This window comes from Pholcus phalangioides, unplaced genomic scaffold (assembly GCF_987345545.1).
Source record: "Pholcus phalangioides strain wild (caught in Gottingen) unplaced genomic scaffold, Ppha-v1.0 ptg000024l_1, whole genome shotgun sequence".
NCBI lineage: Eukaryota > Metazoa > Arthropoda > Arachnida > Araneae > Pholcidae > Pholcus > Pholcus phalangioides.
The window spans coordinates 16,422,930-16,445,422 of NW_028301616.1; the positions used below are offsets into that span (position 1 = coordinate 16,422,930).

At 41.6% G+C, this 22,493-nt stretch overlaps 1 protein-coding gene across 1 annotated transcript in view; it reads right to left on the reverse strand.

The window, feature by feature from the left end:
- Positions 1–2,487: 2,487 nt before the first annotated feature.
- The window catches only part of LOC149068854 (adenosine receptor A1-like), a 77,909-nt gene continuing 57,903 nt past the window's right edge, over positions 2,488–22,493 (reverse strand). The window contains exon 2 of the mRNA XM_089251105.1: positions 2,488–4,112. Coding sequence (XP_089107231.1) covers positions 3,585–4,112 — 528 coding nt within the window. The 3' untranslated portion in view covers positions 2,488–3,584. The remainder of the gene's footprint in view (positions 4,113–22,493) is intronic.

Genomic DNA, 22,493 nt, shown 5'->3' on the forward strand with positions numbered 1-22,493 from the left:
TTCACATAAATGCTATTCAGCATTATATCCTGTGTACAGGGTGATTCAGAAAAGATGGGAGAAAAACTTTAAGAGGTGATAGTACGTACGTACGAACCAATACAAACAATTGTCATTAGATAATGCATGGGTCTAACATGAAACGGCCGCTTCGCAAACATTAAAACGGCATTCCTGTTGAAATTTATCGGGAGAAAAAGGACACCATGCATACAAATGTAACCTGAAGAAGAAGAAACCGTATGCAAATCTGCGTCACCAGTGAATAAAAGCCGCGGACGCCAGCCCCGTGAAGTTATTCCAGTGTGCAACCGTGTTTAATAACCGTGCACGGGATAATGGCGCACTTTAGTAATACCGAAAAAAGCAGACATGCATTTCATTTGCGGAGCTGCAAACGGAAGTACCACAGAGGCAGCGCGAATGTACGGTGATCGTTTTCCCCACGAGCGGTTGCCCAATCCGAAAGCATTTGCGCGCTTGCATTGCATCGCCAGTTGTGCGAAACGGGATCCTTTCTTGCTTCTCGGTCTGATACAGGTCATACAAAGGATTGCCAGAACGGATGCATGCGGTTTCTTCTTCAGGTTACATTTGCATGCATGGTGTTCTTTTTCTCCCGATCAATTTCAACAGGAATGCCGTTTAAACGTTTGCGGAGCGGCCGTTTCGAAACGCGCTAGCGCATTTGCGTTTCATGTTAGCCCATGCATTCTTTGATCAAAATTATTCGTATTGGTGTGTACTATCAGCTCTTATAGTCCCCCCCCCCAGGGGCGTAGCCAGATATTTCGTTCGGGGGGGGGGAACCACTTTTATTTCGAAGGGGGGGGCTATCACCTCTTAAAGTTTCCCCCCTCCCCCATCTTTTCTGAATCACCCTGTACGCCTATCAAATGCTGAAGTTGGCCTAAAAATGTGCACAAACATGACAAAAATGTCCTTATCAAAAGCATTGAAGTATGGTTTTAACTTAAGAGAAAAGGAAAAACATACGCAGTAAAACTAAAAAAAAAATATGCGCTAAAAAAAAAGAAAATGAAAAAGCATTTAAAAATGCAAAAATACGCATTTCCAAAATTGCTGAAAAATAACAAATATTCATTAGGGAATATTGAAAAAATTGTAAAAAAATTCGATGAAATTCGAAGAATAAAAATGATCCCGCAAATATATTACGACACGATTAATAGGGGGAAAAAATGCAAAAAATACGCACTTATTCCAAAATTTTGGTGGTTTTATGCATTTATATGCACTTTTGGGCCAGTTTATAAAGGCATATGATCCGGGCTCTATATTGATGACAATCGTGATGCTAGAATTTTATTTTCAATTGACATCAAGATCACGAACAAAAGAATGACACACCGCCGCAATGACAGAAAAGATTTTTCGTTTTTTTTTAATATATTAAACATCAGTAAAATACATAGACGTTGACACGCACGACATAAAAAAATGCCAACGAGAGGAAAAGGAATGGATATTTCAGTAAATTTTTGGCAATGAAATTCATGAAAAAAAAATAACTTGACATTCAAGAATTTTCGGTATAAATGACGAAGAAAATTAAGTCTTCCTGGCCTTCGGGGGTTTACGAACAATTTCGAAACAAAATCCAACACTGTTTTTTTGTTCTTTTGTACACACTTGACAGCAACGAGACACTTGACAGCAACGAGAACAACGATAATACTATATATGTATTATTACATACAGGTTGTCCCACAAATTCGCAAATAGTAGTTTCGAAAATTGCTAAAAAATCGAAGGAATTGTTGTATTTGAATGCGGTTTGAGGAAAAAAGTTCGAATTTCCGTCGATAGAGGGAGCGGGAATCCTGTCCGGCAGGAGTGATTGGACCAGAACCTTTCTTCAACACCTTCGGTGTACGAAACGTTCGTAAAGGTTTCAGTCGTATACCCTTGCTCTTTTATAGGACTCTGATTTGCATATTCAGCCACATAGAGATTGATTCTGGAGTGTCATATTCAGCCACACTCACTTGATCATTCATATGATCATTTACTAAACCCTACAGTCACTCACTTGATCATTCATGTGATCACTAATCAACCAAACAGTCATTAACACTCACTTTCTCAGGCCCGTAGCCAGAAATTTCGTTCGGTGGGGGACCAAAGTGATAGAACAATAAATTTTGCCATTTCTTTCCCCTTTTTTTTGGTCATTTTCTCACATTTCGAGGGGGGGGGGGACCAGACACCCAAATCCCTCCCCCTCGCTACGACCTTCCACTTGCTCATTCGGTCACTCATACTCACTTTCTCATACGTTGACTGATTTACTCATACAGTCAATCGCACACTCACTTGGCCACACACATCACTAGGCCGTCGACTGAAATGTCGTTACTGATCAGCAACGACGTACCATCTTTAGGTCATGGAAATCCGATCCCTATTCATCGCATTTCCCCCATAGTTCGAACTATAGATGGCGGCACTTTAAAAGCGTTACACAAAAAACAAAACTTCACGTTAGTGAAATACACGCACAGCTTCAGCATAGCAAAAAGGTCCTCTCCGACCACCTGCTTCATCTCTCCGTTGAGACAGAGACGGCTGGCCACGATCTGGTTGCGAGGAGAATAATAATGACTTTTCCGCATATATCGCATTCAAATGTACCGGTGTTCCTTCAATTTTCATTCATTTTTGAACGATTCACGAATTTATGGGACACCCTGTATGTTACGATATTGTAGCAAGCTTTTAAATTGGCAACCCTGTCGGTTAGCGCGTGCGCGGCCGTGAGAGAATGAGAAATTATGATTATGCAAGGAAATACGAGTTATTTGTCACCAAAAAAGCTGGCGAAAATGATCGGGGGGAGGGGGCGGTGGTCCGAGCTAAAGTGACGTGGTAAGATGTTCCACCACGAAAGATACCGTCAGGCCCGCGGATTCGATCCTGGAAAAAGAACGTGGATGACAAGCGCTTTCGCTATCGAACCTGACGCGGCCACCGATAGATGGCGCCTTCATTTTCGACTCAACCCGATCGGCAGTAGATTGCTGTATGGCGAATTTGATCGGAGTTGGTTCGCGGCGAAGTAATAATTAGTATGGTTTGTATTGTGTACGGCTGTCATATATATATATATCACCCTCACGAGCAATACCAATAGTCAAAAATATGCAAAATTGCAAAACATTCCACAATCTTTTGCCTCATCAGAAGCTTTGCCTGAGAAATCTGATGATGTCGGCAATATCTGCATCTACTTCAGCTGACGACCCATAGCAGGGGGATGCACATCTTTCTGCCCGCGGGACAAATGCGGCCCACGAAAGGTGGTCCGTAAAAAAAAGTCCACGGAACACGACGATAGCCATATCGCATATCTAGCGCTCGGCCTGGAAAGGTTGCACAACCCTGGCCCAAGGTGTTCTAATTCCCGTTTCTCAAAGCACAGCGGTGCACCGCGCACGTGAATACGCACATAGGTTCGCCAATTCCAATTGTCTCGCTGCAATACGCGTTATCCAGTGACGAAGAGTATAGCATTGAGTCATCTTTGGGCACGACACTGTCGTTTCATCTCAACCAGGAGGCCTTCACCGCGTGCCATTACGCTCATAGGTTTTAGTAGCCATCTTGGCAGCCATTTTGCTCAGCGCCGGAGCCGACAAAGATTCCAGTTCGACAGGCGCCCTGGGTCTAGTCCTCACGAAGCAGCCCATGCACAAGAACAGCTTCTTCAGCGCCATCCTGAAGTCGCTCATGTGGTAGGCGTACAAGAAAGGGTTAACGGCCGAGTTGACGTGCGTCAGGACGATGAAGGCGTCCAGCAGGTAGTTCGGGACCACGCACTGGGAGCAGAACGCCTGGACGCTGTTGACGGTGTACAGCGGCAACCAGCAGATCATGAAGAAGATCACTATGATGGCCAGGTTCTTGGCTGTCCGGACCTCCCTCTTGCTGGCGTGCTGGAGTCTCGGCGTGGCTTGTTGCCTGGCGTCCCGGTTGACCGAGTTGGCGTGTTGGAGGCTCCTCTCCGAACCCGACATCGAACCTGCGATGGTTGCCTGAGACCTTGTGGAGGAGCGAGGGACTTGTTGTTCCAGGGCCCTGATTTGACGAAGCTGCGAATGAGAAAAAAACAACAGAAAATGATCAATCAATTTACATTTTGTGGTTTATGGAAACTTTGCCCCCGACATTCCACCCCCTACTACTACTACTAAACCTCACATGTACCTGCGGAACTTCTAACGAATTGGTGTATGTTGGAATGTGCATGTTCGTGTGTGAACCCCTAACGTAAAGTTTGTTTCTGTGTAATGCTCTTTTTATGTGTAGTGCTGCCACCTGCCATCAATTTTTATAACTATGAGTGAATTGTAAATGATTGAAGATTTTACCGTTGTGGGCCTGTTGCTCCCTGTGGCGAGACTTTTTAACGGGGAGATCGGCTCACAGTCACACTTCGAAGTCGGGAACCACAGAAAATAAACTTCAGCCAACCACCATTGTGGCGACGATGGAGATGGGGGGGGGGGGGGTTAACCAGTGTGTGAGTCCATCTGTATGACCAATCAACCACCACAGCTGCTACATTCCACCCCTGCTGAATGATTGACTATGTGAGTGACTGCATAAGTGAGTGAGTGACCATGTGAGTAACTGTAACTCCCTCGGTTACGTATACGGTCACTTACTCATGTAGTAACTCGCTCACTTGATCTGTCATATGGCTATTTTAATCAACAAAACAGTCACTAACACTCACTTTCTCATACGGATTTGACATGCATATTTCTTATGGGCAAATGTTTTCAGCCACCTCGTTGGGCAATTCGCCTTCTGTGGCCCTTGTATGAATGTATGCAAGATTCTAGTTGTGTAGTGATTCTATGTGTGATTCTTGTACAGTGATGCTAGTGATTGTAGAATATATATATATATTTTCTTTCTCTCGGAAAAACATGGGATATCTACCTCCATCTGTTTTCTATAACATTGCTCTGAATTGTACAGATGGACATTCATGTTGATAATGATTTCCGATGTGTCATCCTTTTCATATTTCAATAGCAACATGTTTATTTTGCGCATGTTTTTTCCTTTGCAACATGTTTTATCCTACACGTGTGAATATTATTGTTTAACACTGACACATCGCATCGTATTGATTTACACTGATGTTCGTAATGATTTCTTCTGCCATCTGCATTTTATCTCATGGAGGCATGTTATTGCTGCGTGGTATCCGTAATCGATGTAAATCTGTTATCTGTATCAATGTAAATCTGTTATCTGTATCAATGTAAATCTGTTATCTGTATCAATGTAAATCTGTTATCTGTATCAATGTAAATCTGTTATCTGTATCAATGTAAATCTGTTATCTGTATCAATGTAAATCTGTTATCTGTATCAATGTATTATCGGTTATCCTACCTTTTGCTCCGTATCCTATTGACGAACATTGATGTTCGTAGTGTTTTCTGTTGCCGTAATTTTTGCAGCAATATGTCATATAATACGTTTTTTTCCCCGGAAAAGTGATGTAGGACGTCACTTTGTGCTGGCTTTTCTGATTGCTCTGGGGAGTTGGTTACTGCTGTTGTGACCTCTGCGTGGTGGCTCTCCCAGGTTGGATGCTGAAAGGCTTTCCCAGCATGACTGGGGATGTTCTGGTTTGGTGGTGGTGTAGAATGTATGCAAGAATGTTCGATTCTTCCAATTACAAAAGTGTCCAAATGACGTGTGGGAATGGCATACATACATACGTCATATCCACGTCGCAAAGAATCGTATAGTTATTTAAAAAAAAAAAAGAAAACTTTTTATTACGGATACCCTGCCCTCAAAAACCCAATTGGAAAGTTGTCGCCCTGTCTCTTCTGAAGCCAGCAAAAAATAATTCCACATTTCTAAGTGTAATATTAATTGAGATAGTTTTTTTGAATTTAAAAAAATCGGTGAAAAGTTGTGCCGCTGTGGTGGTCGAGTGATCATTGTGACGGACTCGCATCTCGAGGACCCGGCTTCGCGCCCCACCGTTGGCACAGTGGTGGTCGGCTGAAACTGGTTCACGATTTGAGTGAAAAGTCTCGCTGCAGAGAGCGTCGAGCCTACAAACGGTACAAATATTCAGTGATTACACGTGACTGCTGAAGTATAGATGCGGCAGCACTGAAAAAATACGTCACAACACTAGATACGCACTCAGACCGTTAAGTACACACACTTACGGCACAACTCACTAGGTAGTAAATTGCTCATGGGGCGATAGACCGGAGTTGTGCTCGGTTTGAAAGAAAGAAAGTATGTTTGAGCAAGTTGGTTTCTGTGGTTTCCAACTTCGAGGCGTAAGTGCGAACTGATCTCCCCGTTAGAAAGTCTCGTCACCGACATCAACGGCACAATTATTCAATCCTTACACTTCACTCATAGTTAGAAAAAATTAATGGCAGCACTTTTTTACACATAACAATAATTGCACAGAAACAAACTTCACGGAAGGTTCACTACACGCGCGCTCACGCATTCCAACACGAACCATTTCGTTAGAAATTCCGCAGAGGAATACGGACAGGAGGTGCATGTGCGGTTTATTAGTCTGTTTGGAGCGGACAATCGCAAACTTTCTAATTATCTTATAACGTGAATGGCTCATTGACATAAGCCAAAAAATACTAATCTCATCCTGAATTACATGTCAATTTGTTGGATATTTTAATACAAAATATAAAGTATCCGATAAATTGATTAAATGTTTAAAATTCATATCAATTGAAAAATTTTTGTTTTAAATTTGAATCCAATTTGGAAGAAAAAGTTATTTTCATGAGAAAAACAAGATTATTATTTTGGTAAAGAAAAAAAAAGCTCAAATTTTAATTCGATAGAGGGCGCTCAACAAAATCAAATAAATGGTAATTAGTGGGGCTAAGATTTTTATGCTCTAAAAACATGAAAAATACTCCATAAAATATGCATTTATGCTCTTAAAAAAACTGCAAACATGTCCTAAAAAATGTTTCATTCCTATTTAAAATAACATTAGTTTTAGCAAAATAATATGATAATGATGTAGTAAAACCATTACTTATTCTATGAACAGAATTTGATCATTTTTGTCGCAACAACACGGTCATCTGCACACGAGGGCTAATTAGACCGAGACCTACAATTTATTGCCGATTCCGAACGGCAGGCTTGTTTTTTATACTCGTCGGGGGGGGGGGGGTTGGCGCCACCAGTGTCCGTGAAGGGCTAGTATTTTTATGCTCCGAAAATTCAATGTCATTGCTGATCTGTTGAAGAAATTGAATTTCAGGATTTTTTACCAATGAGCAAAGACGTTCAAATTTTATTTCCTGAAAATCCTAGGAGCTCTCGTCAGAGGCAGGAACCGTAAAAACCAATTTTAAGCGCGATCTTAATAGCGGGGGAAAAATTTACTTTTTTATCTGAAATGAAATACCCAAAATATGCCTTAAAATTGTGAAAATATGCTCTATCACGTAAAAATAGCGAAATATGCAAGGACATGGAAATCCGAGCCCCTCGTAATTAGACCCGTGAAAAAACCTATCTTCAATCTCTTCTGTGGCCGAAACGTTGTTTAAACGTTCAGCCGGCGATTCGTAGCTGAAGTAAAACAACTTCACCAATAGCTCTTTATCCATGAAGGGCTCTTTATCCATCGCAATGGGAAACCTTACGTAAGTGCCAGAACAGGAAAATCCAGAAATGAATGCTAATCGTAAACCCTGCATGCATTTTGTAGGACATGATTTACATGTTTCCGGTGATTTGCTTTCGATTTAACTGGTCATTTCTGAATCTGACTGGTACTTACATGAGATTTTTTTTTCATTTTATTGACATCCGCGGACAAAACACCGTTGGTGAAGTTGTTTCACCTCAGCCACGAATAGCCGGCTGAAGCTTACGAACGTTTCAGCCACAGAAGAGGCCGAAGAAAGGTTCGGGTCCAATCCATGCTGATTTGCTTTCGTGCAGAACCCTCTGTCGGCAAAATTTGAGCAATTTTTTTCCCCAGTACCAAAACAAAATCCCCGTTCGTGAGAATAACTTTTCCGCAAACCGTATTCAAATACACCAATTCCTTCAACTTTTTACGAATTTTTGAGGTATTTACGAATTTATGGGACACCCTGTACATTCAACGGCATTAAATGGCATGAATTTCGAATCGAATTCGGAAGTCGCATAACGTAGACGAGTGATGGCGGCGATGAAGATGGAATTCCATGACGCCATTGTCTTTTCATTATCGTTTTCTGGTGAGTCACTGCAGCAGATGTTGTCATTACTCGAGACACCCCATTTATGTCGATTCATTACACGATGTTGATGGCAACCGCAAGAGATGGACGTTAAAAAAAAAAAAAGAAGCAGTGGAACGTCACACGGATTAACGCGGTCGACTCTACTTACAGGACCTGATGGCAGATCAATTCAGTGGCGTAAACACGGGAAACAAAAGCCACGGGGAAGTGATTCTTTTTTCTGTATTAGGGAATAGCATAATATAGGATGCTTGAGACTTGCGAAAACAGCTGAAAGGGGGGGGGGGGTCCTGCTATCGATTGGAATTCTTCAGTGACACTTCCAGACGTATTATGTGACGCGATGGCCAGCAGGGATAATCGTTGACCACCAGAGAGAATCATGCAGCGATAACCGATCATCGATTGATTTCCGATACATTTACACTGCTTCTCAAACTGCGGAAAAAGAATAAATTAAAAGTGATCAAGAGAGAGAGAGTGAAAAATCGGTGATAAAATTCTCTAGCCTCGTGGCCAATTTGGACCCTTCGGGAACTTTCCGCTGCCCCCGCGGAGAAATCTTATGAACCAGGCATGGCTCCTCATTTGTTCTAGAAAATCATTTCTTTCATTTATTCTAGAAAATTATTTCATTTATTCTAGAAAATCATTTCTTTCATTTATTCTAGAAAATCATTTCTTTCATTTATTCTAGAAAATTATTTCATTTATTCTAGAAAATCATTTCTTTCATTTATTCTAGAAAATCATTTCTTTCATTTATTCTAGAAAATTATTTCATTTATTCTAGAAAATTATTTCATTTCATGAATAAATTTATTCATTAAATGAAATTAATAATTAATAAATTAATAATATTATATTATATATAATATTATTAATGTTTTCAACCATTTCAAAATGATCTGCGGGCCACAATAAAAACCTTCGAATGTCAAATGTGGCCCGTGGGCCATGCTTTGAAGACCCTTGCTTTATGACAAATCTTAGGCCGTTCAATTCAGGCTCCAAGACTGCGGCCCTGTCAGCCTCCCACGTGAGGGGAGTATGCATGGGTTCGGATATATATACTGCGTATAAATAACACTGACCACATGTCGCTAATCAATTCTAATTGCCAAGACAAAAAACAGAGAGAAAAAAAAACAATCATGGCCATTGTATCTGGAGGCGGCCCCCCAAAAACAAACATAAATGAACTGACTTTCGTCACGGGCGTAATGGTTTCCTGATGACATTCCGAGATAGCGATGGGCGACGCCATCTTGGAATAACATTCACACGCTTTAGAATGATTTCGAGAGAAAGAAACCCTTTATTTACGTTATTGTGTATATACACACACACACAAACACACAGGGCCGCGTGCGCCGACCGGAAACAGGAAACCGGTTACAACAACGATCGACTGTTTTCTCGAGAAATCTCGTAATGTCGCGCAAATATGCATAATAAAAAGCTGGGAGGCACCAATGAAGACCATTCTGTTTCCTTCAGAAGCCCACGTTTTCTTTTACGAGATGATAAAAATCCGGGGCCCCCGTCGCAATAGAGGGAGCTTCATGTCCCGGATGTCACATGGGCTTTTCTGGAACTTAACTGATGTGGTGGATTTCCTTTGACGGTGATGAATGACTCGAAATACTGTACTATACGTAGAAGCGTATTTAGGGGTTTGCCGCCTGTGGGCTGCATAAATCGCCCCGCCCGCTTCTTCCATTCAAGTCTAATTTTATTTACTCAAATTTACAGCTCTGTGCTATAATCCGAGCCCCCCCCCCCTTCCCGATAAATACACTTTCTCTAGGTCACACACATACTCACGCGCTCTTCTGGTCACTTAAATGCATGCACATGCTCTAGCTCACTCTTTTGGTCGCTCATTGATCTGATCCTTCGCTTTCTAGGTCTCTCCCCATGCTCAGACACTCCCTAGGCCACTGTTTTGGTCGCTCACTGACCTAGTCCTTCTTGATCTCTAGATCTCTCCCACTCCCACTCTCAGAAACTCCTCAGCTTACTCTTTTGGCCTAGTCCCTCACTGTCTAGGTCATTCGTTGGGTTGCTCACTGACCTGATCCTTCGATCTCTAGGTTACTCTCACGCTCAGACAAACTCTGAGTCACTGATTTAATCCCTCACCCTGCAGGTCACTCTTTTGATCACTCATTGACTGGTACTTTGCTCTCTTAGTCTCTCTTTTCAACCCTCATGTACTATTCAGTTCACTCACATGCTTGCAATTCCTGTAGGCCACTCGTTTGGACACTCACTAACCTTGGTCCTCATCCTCTAGGCAGAGAGGGAGACATGATTTTTACGCTTCCGGGCTATAAAACACTTTACCACTATTCTCCCAATCTAATAATTTTCTCGACCGCTCATTCCTCAAATCTGCCACCCCTCCGAACTTTCCGCCTTGGACCATAACCCGCTAAGCCCCCCCCCCACCCTGTAAATACACATACAAATTCCATGGACGAATAAAACCTGAATAATGAATCACTTCTTGACGGATAATGAGTAAATTCTTCGAGGGCCAAGTTAAACATGTACGAGCCGATTCTTCGAGGGCCGTATGAAAACTGAATAATGATTTACTTCTTCGAGGGCCGCGTAAAGGCTGTATAATGAATGACTTTCAGGAACGAAAGCCGAATAATGAATTACTTCTTCGACGGCCGTATGGAGACTCAAATACTTTTTAGGAAAGTCTTATAAGATCAGAATTACTCCTTTTTGAGGGCCGTATAAAAGTTTAATATTTCGAAAGCCGAATGCAACCTGGATAATGAATTACTTTTTCACAAGCACCGTATGAAGACAATAGATTTTTAGGAAACCGTAAAATCGAAATTATTTTTTTTAGGTCTGTATAAAAGATGAATATTGAACTACTTCTACGCGGCCGTATGTATGGTGGATAATGTAAAGCTAGCTCAATAATGAAAGGATTCCTACAGGGCTGTGAATAAAAGTTAAATAATGAATTAATTCTTCTCGAGGGCCGTAACTGAATTATTTCTTGGATATAATTCAGGAAAAGCTGAAGAATTAATTACTTCTCCCAGAGGGTCCTATGGAGACTCAAATACTTCTTACGAAGCCGTATATAAGATCAGAACTTCTTTGTTAAGGGCTGTATAAAAGCTGAATATTGAACTACTTCGAGGGCCGTATAAAAGTTGGGTAATAAATTACTTTTCCGAGGACCGTATGATGACTGAATAGCTTCTTAGGAAGCTATGGGATCAGCTTTTATACAGATTTCAAAGAAATAGTTCTGAATACTGAACCACTTCTACAGCCGTATGGTGAATAACATAGAGCTGAATAACGTAAGACTCCATCTGGGGCCATTTTTCCAAATTGTTTGCCCAGTGGATAGCTCTACAACCTTTGGCTTTAGACCAAGACTTTCAATTACAAAAAGTTTTCAAATGACGTGCGATTACTCTCAATCTCTTGAATTTTCCAAGGGGCCTCATACATAGACCCTGAGTGCTACTACTATACTGCTACTAAACCACACATGCACCTCGTCCATATTCCTCAGCGGAATTTCTAACGAATTGGTACACGTTGTGTACCTAACGTTAAGGTTGTTTCTGTATAATGTTTGCTATAGTGCTGCCATCTCTATTTTTCGAACTTTAAGTGGAGTGTAATAATTGAAGACGAGCTATTGTTGGCCTGTTGCTCTCTGTGGCGAGATGTTTTAAAGAGGGAGATCGGCTCGCATTCGCGCTTCGAAGTTGGAAACCAATTGGAAGTTAGAGACACGGTTTGCCGAAACTTCCAGCTAGTGAAATATAAATAGGGCTCTGAGAAGTCATTTACAAAAAATTTCATATTCTGAACTGCAATATTAAGGAAGATAATTATCCGGAGAACATTGAAGCAAATTTATCGCCAATGATTGAGGTCACGGTTCACAAATCGCGAAACGCAAATTAAATTCAAAGTTTTGAAAAATTCTGTAATGATCAAAATGATAGTCAAAAAATGCAAATGCTATTCATTGTGAATGAATAGGTACAATTCAACTCTATTTGTGTGCAGTCCCTAAAAATGGCAAATTGCTAGCCATTGAAAACTCACCAACGCAGTGATAATTTATTAAAACATAGTGGTTTTATATATTTAATATCTCGATATAAATATGACATTCAAAAAGTATGATTTTTTTTGCAACTGACTTTCTAAACCGACATCTGCATTTCAATTGGAAATTTTAGCACTCGTTATTTTTCCATGTTTTCGACCCCCCCAATGTAACTAAATTTTGAGATTTTAAGCAATCGCACGCCGTTTGAAAACTTTTTACAACTTAAAATAGGTTTCTTGAAGTCGTGGTTGCAAAAATAACCGCTGTGTAAATAATTTGAGACGGCCTGTATAATTAGAGTTATTCAGTTTACCCGCAAAACAACACGAGGATTGAGCGATTCGTATCACTATTAAATATAATTCACTGACGAATGTGTTCGAGACCTTATACAGTCAAATCTCTATAAGTCGAACGTGCTTCGGCCGACGAAGAACTTCGAGTTATCGTTAGTTCGACTTATCGAAAATTCCAATTTCAGAATGCGGAAAAGAAAGATGTATTAAGATAACGACGCTTTTTACAACGAATGTCGTATTAGTAAAACTACTGGAGATAAAGAGATTCGAAATAGTAAGTTATTCTAATTTGATCATATTTCAGTTATTGATAAGAATATTTAGAAATAAACTAAACGCGCATATTTTATGTTATGGGAACGGACGCATACACGATACTCGTATAAATGAAACGAATTATAAATAAAGTGTAGACGAGATTATTTTCCTCTTGTAGTTATTTTTGACTGTTTCTCTTTTATTTTGTCCTTCTTCCGTGAGAAAGTCATTCGCTTTGTGTAAGAAGACAAATGTGTCTCTGCTAAATTATGTTGCTAAACTGAAGAGCCAAAAAAAACAGGTACAGGCATGCGTACGCAAATAAAGAGATATGGAACCAATCAGAGTACGGCGCTGCGGTCGGCAACGCCTATATAACACAACAAGTGTCTGGCGTAGTTGTTAGATCGGTTACTGCTGCTACAATGGCAGGTTATCGAGATTTAAGTGAGTTTGAACGTGGTGTTATAGTCGGAGCACGAGAGATGGGACATAGCATCTCCGAGGTAGCGATGAAGTTTGGATTTTCACGTACGACCATTTCACGAGTGAATATCGGGAATCCGGTAAAAAATTAAATCTACGACATCGCTGCGGCCGGAAAACGATCATGCAAGAACGGGACTGACGAGAATCATTAAACGTGACAGACGAGCAACCCTTCCGCAAATTGCTGCAGATTTCAATGCTGGGCCATCAACAAGTGTCAGCGTGCGAACCATTCAACGAAATATCATCGATATGGGCTTTCGGAGCCGAAGTGTACCCTTGATGACTGCACGACACAAAGCTTTACGCCTCGCCTGGGCCCGACAACACCGACATTGGACTGTTGAGGACTGGAAACACGTTGCCTGGTCTGACGAGTCTCGGTTCCAATTGCTTCGAGCTGATGGACGTGTACGGGTATGAAGACAACCTCATGAATCCATGGGCCCTACATGTCAACGGGGGACTGTTCAAGCTGGTGGAGGCTCTGTGATGGTATGGGGCGTGTGCAGTTGGCGTGATATGGGACCCCTGATACGTCTAGATACGACTCTGACAGGTACGTAAGCATCCTGTCTGATCACCTGCACCCATTCATGTCCATTGTGCATTCCGACGGACTTGAACAATTTCAGCAGGACAATGCGACACCCCACACGTCCAGAATTGCTACAAAGTAGCTCCAGAAACACTCTTCTGACTTCAGACACTTCCGCTGGCCACCTAAATCCCCAGACATGAACATTATTGAACATATCTGGGATGCCTTGCAACGTGCTGTTCAGAAGAGATCTCCACCCCCTCTTACTCCTACGGATTTATGGACAGCCCTGCAGGATTCATGGTATCAATTACCTCCAGCACTACTTCAGACATTAGTCGAATCCATGCCACGTCGTGTTGCGGCACTTCTGCGTGCTCGCGGGGGCCGTACACGATATTAGGCAGGTGCACCAGTTTTTTTGGCTCTTCAGTGTATATGCTAATGTTAATTCAACGATCTCAAATGTTGATTCAATTGCCAAATGCTGAATTCTCTGTTGCTAAATAATTCTGATCCTAAATAATTCTGTAGCTAAATGATGAATTCTATTATTAAATGATGAATAATTCTGCTGCTAAACGCTGAATTCTCTTGCTAAATGCCAAATTCTATTGATAAATGCTAAATGATAAATTCCATTCGTAAATTCTACTGCTAAATGATAAATCGCTAAATGCTGAACTCTATTTCTAAACGTTTAATTGTATTACTAAATTCTATTGTTAATTTAACCTGTAATTAAATACTAAAAACTGTTATTCTTTAAATTTCTTCCATTCCAGAAAACTTCGCCTTAAAGGAAGAAAACTCCGAGTTAAGGGAAAAATTTTATCACGAACTGACTGTACATTTTGCCCCAGAATCCGTAGGTAAGGCTAAGGTCAAGCTCCAAATAGCGAGGACAGTCCGTCACTATTCCCCCCCCCCCCCACACACACACACACAAAAACGCTACAGCCCGTTACGAACTCCGTTAACAATCACGCTACGGGGATCGCAAAAGCAACGCGAACGGAAAGTGTCGAATTTCTCCACAAATAAAAGGAAACGTTTATTCTTCAGTAGAGATGTCTCAAAAAATAATCAAAATAATTGGACACTAAAAGACGGCCTACGTGATGCAAAATGCGTAGGCCTCGAACACTACGTGCCACACTTTCTTTTTCGGCATGTGACTTTCGGTGACATACGTATATCATTTATTTTATATAATACGAGTTGCCGAATTTTTCGACGAGATCATGTTTCCCCCCATTTTGCTTTCTTCACCGCCAGAAAAGACACACCATTCAGTGTCCAAGCGTGAATCACTGTTTGTTTGGGATTTCCCCAAGGCTTTTGCTTCGTGCCAGTGTTAATCTGTCACGCAACGGGTACACTTGACCAAAGCCGTATTAACTCATGGGCCCGAGTGGCCCACAAGAGCATAGGAGTGGTAATGGGATTTGGTAGTACTATTTTCAGGAGTAAAAACGTGAATAAGTAAACAGTCACTTTTTCGGCAAAGTGGGGTTCCACACAAAATATCGCTTTGTCCGGGAGGTCCACGGTGCCGTTAAGACGGCCATGCAAGCGACAAATTATGCATCCTAATAAAGACAACTAATTATACAATATTAATTAATTACATAATATAAACACAGTGCATATTTCAGTTTTCTCGAAAGTAATCCAAATTACGATTTAATAATTTCGATTTGAACGATTGAATAATTTTATAATTAACTAGCTATAATAGCCGGCGCTTCTCCCATATACTGGCAGCATTAAAGAAGTAACAAACCATTGGAAAAGCATATACATGTCTGAAACGCATTGTTAAGGAACCAAGGTAATATGACTAAACATTCCAAAAGCCATTGTTCAGAAACCATTGCTACCCGACAGTTTTTGCCCATTTCGGACATTTGCCCAGCTTCGACGATTCTTTAAAGTAGCCTATCGTTCAAGTCGGGCCCTGCTTAGTATATATGATAAATCTGGCGACGATAGATCTAAAATTTGAATATTTGTATAGAGAAAACACACACACACAGACAGCAAATCAATTTCACATGTCGAGTTACAGGTCGCCTGTGATGGGCATATGAAAAGAAAGACAAGATTGTGCTGAAGTGTGTGTACGTGTAGAAAAAGTAATTTTTTGTCAATCCCAGTGGGGTAATGTACAAATCTTTGAATTCAGTCTCATCAGGAGACATATTTGCCATAGTCTGAAGGAACATTTGGCATTGAAAGGGGAAAAAAGTAACTGATAAGTTGTGCTACCCAAAGAACTCCCGCACTTATAGCGTAAGTTACCTTACGCGCTGGAGGAAAATTTACTTTCTTGCCGCTCAGTTCTTTTCTTTCCTTTCTTCTTGGCAGCCAATTTTTTTACCTCCATCTTGGATTTTGGGTCCTTCTTAAAAAGGCGGCACTCATCGAAATCCAATTTGAATATGGCGATAAACGTTGTCACAAGCTCCTTTTTCAGGAGAAATTTGTGCGTAGCATCATCTGAATCGACAATTCTCTTATAGAGACTGAGAGTGGTCCGATAATATAGATCTATCGTGCAAGGAACCCGGTCCTCTTTTAGCATTTCTGCCGATATGGCGAGGTCCGGTTCGATCAGTAAAGCGCATTTCAGTGAGAATCTCTCCACTTGCTCGTCGGTGAGCTCAGCGAAGTTACTATTCTCAAGGACTGACTCTAGTTTCGACCATTCGGCGAAATACGTCTTTGTCGAATTTTTGTGCCCATGGCACTTGGGGACTGAATTTTTCCCCCATGGCAATCTCTAGGTAAACGCGTACTTGAAATAATCGGCGTCGCAATAATATAAATCGGTTATAGTAATTTCACTTACCCCCACGGCCAGTATAGTATTCCAATTTCAGCTCCTAGGACAAAAAGACTTCTGTTCACACCGAGTGTTTCTGTCACAGCACTTACGGTGTGCACAATAATAACACAACACAGCGAATTCATTCTGTCTCTATGCCATAACTGTCACTAAAAATTGTAGTCCTATTCTATGATCCTCATCACCGATTGCCCAAGATGAAGGTACCCGCAGAGTGGAAGTGGCCAACTCTGATATCGATTTCTGACTCGGATAAAGCCCCTCGAGAGCAACAATCTAATATTACTGGTGGAAGTCAGTTCAGCAATTATGACTGAAACTACCAAACGCCATCTCACATGGGATGACGCCTTGACTACAACGACTCAATCTTAGTGAGGAATCAAAATAGTTATAATAAGTTACAAACTATTATATATTAAATTAATTACACAATAAATTAACATGTCATTTAAATTACCAATAATTATTAAATTAAGAAAGAATAACGAGTAGAATAATTTTTAATCATTTTTTAGTTTTCAGCATGCTTCATAATCTCAGGGTGATCTGGATTTTTTATTTATTTAAAGAAATGAAGTTTTTAAAATAACGTATAGATAGCGCAGGCATATTATTCTAGTTTTTAAATTTGCCCATTTTCTAGCAGGGTTGATTGTACGATGCCGGTTGATCGTACGCGTTGTGTGGTAGTTGAGTAGAATGCCCCCAATCATTATTTTGTCGGTGATTGTGGGTTCGAACCTTGATTCTCTGTTCGTATCGCACCTTTTTTTCTTCTTCTTCGATTATACTGTTCTGGATAATGTCTCTCACAAGCACTCGAGATTGGAAAAGTACGAAAAATCCCCCAGTTTGCAGGACAACACAGATTTATTTTACAGAACGGCTATGTACACATACTATTAACAAGCAGCGATTTGACAATACACGCTAAATAGAGAGCCCCTGACATACGGCTTCTCTAACAGATCGCATTTCCAGAACCAGAATCAGAAGTTTAAAGAACGAGCCTGGCTCTATTTCGAGCCATAAGCGGGCATAAGGGCCGGAGCCCCATGAGGATCCCTTCACATGGGGTCCTCATGGTTCTCTATTCAGCGTGTATTGTCAAAACGCTGCTTGTTAATATGTGTACATAGCCGTTCTGTAAAATATATCTGTGTTGTCCTGCAAACTGGGGGATTTTTCGTACTTTTCCAATCTCGAGTGCTTGTGAGAGACATTATCCAGAACAGTATAATCGAAGAGAATCGCATTTAAGAGATCGCATTCAACCACTCAACTAAACGCTTAGATCCGCTTTGGCGGCGCTTATAAATTGAAGAGCCAATAAAATTGGTACAGGCATGCGTATGCAAATAAAGAGATATGGAACCAGTCAGAGTACGGCGCTGCGGTCGGCAACGCCTATATAACACAACAAGTGTCTGGCATAGTTGTTAGATCGGTTACTGCTGCTACAATGGCAGGTTATCGAGATTTAAGTGAGTTTGAACGTGGTGTTATAGTCGGTTACTTCTCTTTTGGTCGTTCATATGCAAGGGTATCGGAATATATCCGTGGGTCGAGTCTTTAAATACAAAATTTTTATTTCCGAATCTTTTTTTGGGGGTGATAAAACCCGTGTCACGGATTATCGTGGGTGCTCGAGTACCCACAGCACCTCCCGGCTCCGACGCCACTGCAGGAACCCATGATGTTGAGAGGGCCATGCATTTAAACCCTCACAAGGAAGGAAGCTCACTGAACTCTAGCCTAGGTTGATGTGTCGGGAGGTTCGATTTATTGCGCAAGTTCGTTGGACTGCCTCATATTTTACACAGACCTATTTTTGCCGTATTTTTCGGCTCTTGGGAGGGATGATCACCCACCTTCTGTATCAGAGGTCTTCAACCTTTATGTAGTCGCGAGCGCTGTCTTTATCCATCACCAAAGGAAGAGCACCTTTACGACAAGTTTGACATACGAATGCATGGAGTCAGGATGATTTCAATTTCTTGAATACAATTTGTACAAGGCGTTTAGGTGGAAAGTTGATCAAGTGCTCGCGAGCACCAAATCGGATACGTGCATCGAGCATTCTGGATGCTTCAGGGAGCACCGTGGCGATTGCGAGCAACGGGTAGAAGATTAATTTTCTATATCAATACCTTGCCCAGGATTTCAAAGATCGATATCTTATTTATGCAATATTTGTTTATTATCAAATTTAGTTTCGATTAAATAGTAGAAAGGATCTCCCTCTTGGATAAGGTAGGGGGCATGGGCGGACATACGGGGAGGGGGGCGTGGGGGCCGGCGTCAAAGGTGAAGTCGATTGATCTAATGCATATATGAATTGACATCATCATAATCCTGCCCCCCCCCCAGCAATAATGATCATGCTTCCCCAGATTTACAAGTCTATCTCCACCTATGGTAGGGGGAGGGGGCCCTGTATAAGACGGGAGGCCACGAGAAGCAAATATGGTCAGAAGGGGGGAAGGCTTTGCTAAAAACAGGTTCAGAAACACTGTTATAATCGGCGTGTACGTTATAAGCGAGGTGTTGAAATTAGCTTACGTATAAACCTCATCGATGTTTATGAATAACGTATGCTGAATAACGTAAGACTCCATCTGGGGTCATTTTTCCAAATTGTTTGCCCAGTGGATAGCTCTACAACTTTTGGCTTTAGACCAAGACTTTCAATTAAAAAAAGTTTTCAAATGACGTGCGATTACTCTCAATCTCTTGAATTTTCCAAGGGGCCTCATACATAGACCCTGAGTGCTACTACTATACTGCTACTAAACCACACATACACGATACTCGTATAAATGAAACGAATTATAAATAAAGTGTAGACGAGATTATTTTCCTCTTGTAGTTATTTTTTGACTGTTTCTCTTTTTTTTTTGTCCTTCTTTCGTGAGAAAGTCATTCGCTTTGTGTAAGAAGACAAATGTGTCTCTGCTAAATTATGTTGCTAAACTGAAGAGCCAAAAAAACTGGTACAGGCATGCGTATGCAAATAAAGAGGTATGGAACCAATCAGAGTACGGCGCTGCGGTCGGCAACGCCTATATAACACAACAAGTGTCTGGCATAGTTGTTAGATCGGTTACTGCTGCTACAATGGCAGGTTATCGAGATTTAAGTGAGTTTGAACGTGGTGTTATAGTCGGCGCACGAGAGATGGGACATAGCATCTCCGAGGTAGCGATGAAATTTGGATTTTCACGTACGACCATTTCACGAGTGTACACCGTGAATATCGGGAATCCGGTAAAAAATTAAATCTACGACATCGCTGTGGCCGGAAAAAGATCATGCAAGAACGGGACTGACGAGAATCATTAAACGTGACAGACGTGCAACCCTTCCGCAAATTGCTGCAGATTTCAATGCTGGGCCATCAACAAGTGTCAGCGTGCGAACCATTCAACGAAACATCATCGATATGGGCTTTCGGAGCCGAAGTGTACCCTTGATGACTGCACGACACAAAGCTTTACGCCTCGCCTGGGCCCGACAACACCGACATTGGACTGTTGAGGACTGGAAACACGTTGCCTGGTCTGACGAGTCTCGGTTCCAATTGCTTCGAGCTGATGGACGTGTACGGGTATGGAGACAACTTCATGAATCCATGGACCCTACATGTGAATGGGGGACTGTTCAAGCTGGTGGAGGCTCTGTGATGGTATGGGGCGTGTGCAGTTGGCGGGATATGGGACCCCTGATACGTCTAGATACGACTCTGACAGGTACGTAAGCATCCTGTCTGATCACCTGCACCCATTCACGTCCATTGTGCATTCCGACGGACTTGAACAATTTCAGCAGGACAATGCGACACCCCACACGTCCAGAATTGCTACAAAGTGGCTCCAGGAACACTCTTCTGATTTCCGCTGGCCACCAAAATCCCCAGACATGAACATTATTGAACATATCTGGGATGCCTTGCAACGTGCTGTTCAGAAGAGATCTCCATCCCCTCTTACTCCTACGGCCTGGCGGAGGCTCACCTGAGCCAACAAGCCATCGAGAGTAGACGCGTGGTCCAGAACTTGGCCTGGCCACAGCTGAGTGCTCACCCGAGCCAACAAGGAAAGACGCATGGTCCAGGACCTGGCCTGGCCACGGCGGGGGGCTCACCCGAGCCAACAAGCCAACGAGGGAAGACGCGTGGTCCAGGACCTGGCCTGGCCCCGGCGGAGGCTCACCTGAGCCAACAAGCCATCGAGGGTAGACGCATGGTCCAGAACTTGGCCTGGCCACAGCTGAGGGTTCACCCAAGCCAACAAAGAAAGACGCGTGGTCCAGAACCTGGCTTGGCCCCGGCGGAGGCTCACCTGAGCCAACAAGCCATCGAGGGTAGACGCGTGGTCCAGAACTTGGCCTGGCCACAGCTGAGGGCTCACCCGAGCCAACAAGGAAAGACGCGTGGTCTAGGACCTGGCCTAGACACTGCGGAGGGCTCACCCGAGCCAACGAGGGAAGACGCGTGGTCCAGAACTTGGCCTGGCCACAGCTGAGGGTTCACCCAAGCCAACAAAGAAAGACGCGTGGTCCAGAACCTGGCCTGGCCATGGAGGAGAGATCATATCTCATTAATTCTGGAATTATATCTCATTAATGCTGAAATTATTTCTTTCATTGATGCTGAAATTATTTATGCACTCATTAATTTTATCTCTTTCATTAATTTTGGAATTATCACTTTCATCAATCTGAAATTATCTTTCATTAATGCTGGAATTATCGCTTTCAATTATTTTGGAATTATCACTTCATTAATGCTGAAATTACCTCTTTCATTGATTTTGGAATTATATCTCTTCCTATTTTTATAATTTTTCTTTCCTTAATTTTAGAATGCTTGATTTCATTAATTTTGGAATTATGTCTTTTCTTCATTCTGGAATTATCTTTCATTAATTTTGGAATTATGTCTTTTCTTCATTCTGGAATTATCTTTCATTAATTTTATTATTATCTCTATCATTAATGCTGAAATTATCTCTTACATTAATGTTGAAATTATTTCTTACATTAATGCTGAAATTATCCCTTACATTAATGCTGAAATTAATGTTCTTTCATTAATTTTGGAATTATCACTTTTATCGATACTCAAATTATCACTTTTATCGATACTGAAATTATCTCTTGCATTAATTCTGAAATTAGCTCTCTCATTAATTCTGGAATTATCTCATCGATGCTGAAATTATTTCTTTCATTTATTGTTCTAAATTCTTGTGGATGCCATAAGAAAATAACGGGGGATTGTGTTTGTTTTCACCGAGTCACGTGACCTAACGACGAATGATGTTGGGGGACACCGTTTTCAGCACTGCCAAGGCGGGGACCGTTGACGTCATACTCCCTCTAGTAATATATAAGCTCGATAGAGCTTTCACCAAACTTCCCCAAGTTTATTGCCAATTTGGCAAGATTTACCGAGAAATACGCGCGAGGTTCACTTTTACATAAGATAATGAATATTTACAGGCAATGAATGGCATAATAAAGAATAAATTAGGACTATTTGCGTAATTTTCGTGACAATACAATGAAACCTGTACGAATGGAACGTCAAGAGAGAGACGTTGTCCAGTGGCACATAAGGGCTGTAGACCGCAGCTTGGGATTTCAA